The sequence below is a fragment of the Camelus dromedarius genome, chromosome 6, assembly GCF_036321535.1.
Source record: "Camelus dromedarius isolate mCamDro1 chromosome 6, mCamDro1.pat, whole genome shotgun sequence".
NCBI classification, from domain to species: domain Eukaryota; kingdom Metazoa; phylum Chordata; class Mammalia; order Artiodactyla; family Camelidae; genus Camelus; species Camelus dromedarius.
In genome coordinates, this window is record NC_087441.1 from 63,819,951 (window position 1) to 63,824,725 (window position 4,775).

The window sequence follows — 4,775 nt, forward strand, 5'->3', positions numbered from 1 at the left end:
GATGGTTTTGGGATTATATGGGAACTTGACTCCTATACTGTTTTCAGTCCTAGTAAAGATTGAGAAATAAGCCTTGGGCATCGTAAGACCTGTTTCTTTCCTTTGTATAGAGGGAACTTGAGGCTTCAGTTTGAGTCCCGGCCACGTGCCGAGCTAGGATTAAAACACGAATGGGCAAGCTGGGTGATCTGGCAAGATAGGTCCACGACAAGAGCCTTGGTTTGAGGGTCTGAGTTGTGCCCTGAAAGGAAATTAGTTCTGCACTCAGAGCGCAGGCAGAACCAAGTGGACCCCATTCCCAGGCCTCAATCAGGAGAGCAAGCTTAGTGCAAGGTCGGCTGTTCTTTATGTCCTAGCCCTGCCCAAGGACACGAGTCTGTATCCTAGACACCGAGTAAAACCAGAAACTACAATGTACTCTTTCATCAAAGATTCTGTGAGTTCCGCCAGCCCATGCAGCAACTTTGACATCCAACATCATCAGGAGATGGGGAGTGAGGCGTCCTTCTCCAGGTCACTAAATCTTGGCACTCAGCTTTGGTGTCCTGAGGGGACCAGTACATCTGTGGGGTGCTTGGGACCCAGCAGAAAAATGAAGGCTCCCTGGGAAAGGGCAGGAGTAGCTGAGGACAGACAGGGAAACCAAAGAAAGATTCAGAGAGGACAGGTAGTGGAGACTCCAAGAAATTCCTGGGGAGGGGTAGATACTTTGTAATGAAAAGGTTTGGCTAGGGCCACTTAAATAGGGGCTCTTATCATGAAATTAAACTCCCCTTTTGAAGAAGGTTGGTGACACCTGTGGAGCTTGGAAGTTTCAGAAGAGGTGGCAGTGACTTATCATGAAAATGTGGAGCTTGGCTTTGGTGCCCCAGTAAGGTGATAGTGCATAGCTGTTCCCAGGGGTCCTCTCCCAGTGCTCTTGCCCCAGGTAGCAATGCATATAGGCACAGGGATGAAGCCTGCTACGCGCAGCACCTGTGGGACACTGCGTGGACCAGAAACCATATCTGGTTCTGTGGAGAGAACTGAACTGAGAAAACTGGTATCATTTTCCTTAATACCATTAATCAACTGATGTAAGCAGACAACACTTAGCATGGTGAGTCTTCATTACTCTCCATTCCTTTACGATTACAGTTAGGATTTGGTTTTACTAAAAGAGAAAACCCAAAATGGGGGTGGGGGTGTTAAGTTCAAGTCAGAAATGCAGTACACATGTGCTCTCTCCCCGTTCTCGTTTTAAACTTGATTTAGAATTCCTCTTCAATGGAAGAAAATGTGGTGTGTCACCTGCGTGCTAGCAAGGTGAAAAGGGGAAATACTACTCATATTTATGACTTCAGAGCCGCAATTTGACCACTGCTGTTAAACTGGGCTTTGGACTCCTTTTTAATCAAATCGGCTTCACTGGTTAAACTGTCTTTTATTATTTTACAATTAAATAGTTTTCAATTAACACAAGAACATAGCAGTAATGTCACAGTTACACTGTTGTAAAGTTAAAAGGCCTGTGGTGTTTCATTACCCGGGAGAAATTCTGGAGATGGGTTTCCCACAGAGGAAGCTAATTGGCCACTGGTACTTCTACTTTGGTCTTATTGACAGATGCACTAACTTAGCGAAATGACAAGTGTAGGCCTCATATCATAGCTTCCTAGGAGTCAGAACTTTTGCTTTCAATACCAAATAATATCTGGAAAACATGCTCACTTTTGTGTTTTTTGAGAAACTCTAAGAACTGGCCGAGATTCATGTGATAGTCATTCCTTAATCCGTAGTCACCATGGGCCTCCAGGAGTAATTCCTCAAAAGAATGGAAGAGGCGCAGGTCCTCCCCACTTCCCTCGGTTTCCGTGCTCTCAGTGTGCTTGCAGGAGATGTGTTTCCAGTTGGGGTACCTGATTGTGTGCCAGAACTCCTCACAGTGATCTTTGAAGCCCTCCACACAGATGATGCCAGGCTTTCCTGTCATGCAAAATCCTGTCACCTCTAACCTTTTCCCAACTTCCAGAATCTTTTTCCTTAGGTCCTGCTGGTATATGTGGTGACTGTAGATCCACATCCGGAGGAATGTGTTCTTGACTGGCTTGGCTTGCGTAGATGGTTCGTACACGAGCTTTCTGTTCAGGAAATAGGAGGCACTGTTATCCTGTAACCACTGGATGGCTGCGCAGACGCAGAGCTCACCTGGATCAAAAGTCCCTAGGTAAGAAGTGAGACCTTTGTTGAGAAGCAGCTGCTGTTGTCTGTCAAGTTCAGATGATCGTCCAAACAGCTGCAGTGCTGCGTAGGGGTAGCTGTGAGGCATGGTTACTTGCAAATCAATTTGCACCTTAGAATGAAAATCAAACAGATTTAAGAACCAAAAAGTCACATAAGCTGGTTTATCATTGGCCACTGCATGATACTGATCAACAGAATAGTTGCTGCCACTGTGTGCCAGACACTACAGGATTTTACACACACAATTATACGTACATAAATTCCTTCCATTTATGGGGGCATTCATTCATTCACTCCCATATTCATCAAATACCTACCATGTGTCGGGTACCCTACGGTGAAATAAAGAGGTGAAGAAGCTAGACACTAAGTCTGCCCTTCATAAAGTCTAGAGCCTAGTGAAGGAGACAGTAAACAAATAATGACACAGAGTAAGTATTTAATTTCAAGGGTGAGAAGCACTGCCATGGAAAAGTACAGGGATCCACCGAAATGTGGAACCAAATGTGGGGCGGTATCCAGCCTGGGAAACCAGGAAAGTCTCCTCTGAGGCAGTGACAGCCGAAGGCTGAGTAGGAAGTAGCCAGCACAGTGGTTCTCAAAAACCTAGTCCACTTGTTACCTGTGCTATGCTAATGATGTTGGAGATAAATGGATCAGAAGATGAAGGTAAATTCATTTTCTGGTTTAGATTTCCTATCTATATTTGCTTTCAGTGTCATGGTGCCACCAAAGAAAGTCATTCACTCCTTTAAAGCCAGTTTTGCTAAAAGCAATATTTAGATTTGTGCAAATCATAATATATGTACAAGATAGACCATACTACAGTAGTAGGATTGGTAAAAAAGGTGGATGAGTAAACAAAATAATAACAGCAGTGTAAGACTGCAAGATGTGTTTCATTAAACACTAGGCATACTGGTTTAAAAAGTGCACATATTTATGTAAAATTTAAGATCTTTATTGATGACAATTTATTGATGACAGGGCAGCCCATATTTTGCTTTCAAACAAGTAAATATGCATCTAGAATATTCTCCATTTGCTTCCTGGACAGGAAGCTAGCGTTCCCAGTGTTTCCAAAAAAAAAAAGGGCACCTAGCAACAATTAAAACAACTCAGGACACTTACCTTGGGCTCCTCGATCTGGAGTGTAATCACAAATTCGATTTTTGGTGGCAGCGCCTCTCTGGTCCCTTCCAAGTATCTCTTTATATTCGTCAGAACATTCACATCTTCAAGTTTTACTTCTCCTTGGTTAGGAAACATAGAAAACAGCATTTCCATCTCCAGCAGCTGAAGCTGAAGACATTCTTTCATTGAAGCAGACATGTTGACTCGAAATCAACCTGCTAGGAAAACTGCAAAGGCCCAGGGACATGGGGTTTGCAAACGTTCGCGTATCCAGCGAAATTTCCCGCAGCTGCCTTTACGTGGAAGCAGTTTTGCAGGGACGCTATTATGCACCGAGAGCTAGGGGCACAAACCGGGGACACTTACACTCTTCTGCTTTATCTCCCAAGCCCCACATCTAGTATGCATAACATCCCCCCAGATACTTCATTATAATTCAAATTCCCAGTCCCTTCCCACCCTCCCCACCCCCGCGCCCGCTTGCAATCTGGATCCGGGAATCTGGACTTTCAACAAGTGTTCCGAATTGTTCCGTTGCAGGTGGTTGGCAAATACCACCTGCAGACGCTCTGTAAGCCTGAATTCTGGGAAGGGAAGGGGGCCTAGCTCCCGAATCCCACCCAGGTCTCGGGCGTGGGCGGAGCTGGAGGCTGCGGCGAGGGAGGCCTGCAGTGCCGGCGGAGCTGAGCTCTGGGTCCTCCGGATCTGGGATCTCGAGGGCCCCGCGGCTCTCCACGCCAGTTGCCGCCCCTGGGCCCCAGCGACACGGACTCCTTCTGGGTGGGACCCCCTCTCTCGGGAGCCACACTGGCCCGGGACGGCATCCCGGGAGTCCGGAAGATTTGGATTCACCTGGCCTCTGCTCCGAGGGGCCCAGGGTTGGTGGGGGTGTCTTACAGGTAAATAAGTAAAACGACGTTTAGCGCGAGCTGGAGCGGGGGGATGGGGAGGGGGTGGCGGCCAGGGAAGGCTTCCCGGAATCAAACGTTTGGGAGATGAACCTCGAGAATCGAGAACGAGATGCCAGGGGCAGGATGACGCTCACTGGGGCCAAGACCTTGTTAGAGGCCCCATAGCCGTACTGGTACCCCCCTATCCAGGACCACTTGGAACCCCGGCTTCCCCAGAACGCGGGACCTTGCACCCTCTGAGACCCAAATTTGGAGTCAGGGACTGCGTATGTGTCGGTTGCAGTGCTCTGAGGGCCCGCGACCCTCGGCCCCAATCCCCGGGCCACCGCGGGGGCCTCACCCTTCCTGGTCATTCAAAGGCAACAGCCCCAAGCCCTCTCAGAACGCGGATCCGCAATTCTGCAGGCGCGAGCTGCGCGTGCCCGGCGAGGAGGCGGGGCGGGGCCAGAGGGCCCTCCCCCGCCGTGATTGGCTGAGGGGCGGGGCGATGGGCCGGAAGCCACGCAG

General features: G+C 48.4%; 1 protein-coding gene across 2 annotated transcripts; it reads right to left on the reverse strand.

The window, feature by feature from the left end:
• Nucleotides 1-1,415: 1,415 nt before the first annotated feature.
• RWDD2A (RWD domain containing 2A) lies at nucleotides 1,416-4,685 on the reverse strand. 2 transcript variants are annotated; one of them, XM_031455989.2, is made up of 3 exons: nucleotides 4,609-4,685; nucleotides 3,355-3,584; nucleotides 1,416-2,332 (listed from the first exon to the last, which is right to left on the reverse strand). In XM_031455989.2, exons 2-3 carry the CDS (start codon nucleotides 3,553-3,555, stop codon nucleotides 1,655-1,657), a joined length of 879 nt encoding a protein of 292 aa, XP_031311849.1. In that variant the 5' UTR covers nucleotides 3,556-3,584; nucleotides 4,609-4,685; the 3' UTR covers nucleotides 1,416-1,654. The 2 variants fall into 2 exon arrangements, with proteins under 2 accessions (XP_031311849.1, XP_010978580.1); XM_010980278.3 differs by having other exon boundaries at nucleotides 3,355-3,476; nucleotides 4,609-4,671.
• Between the last annotated feature and the right edge of the window lie 90 nt (nucleotides 4,686-4,775).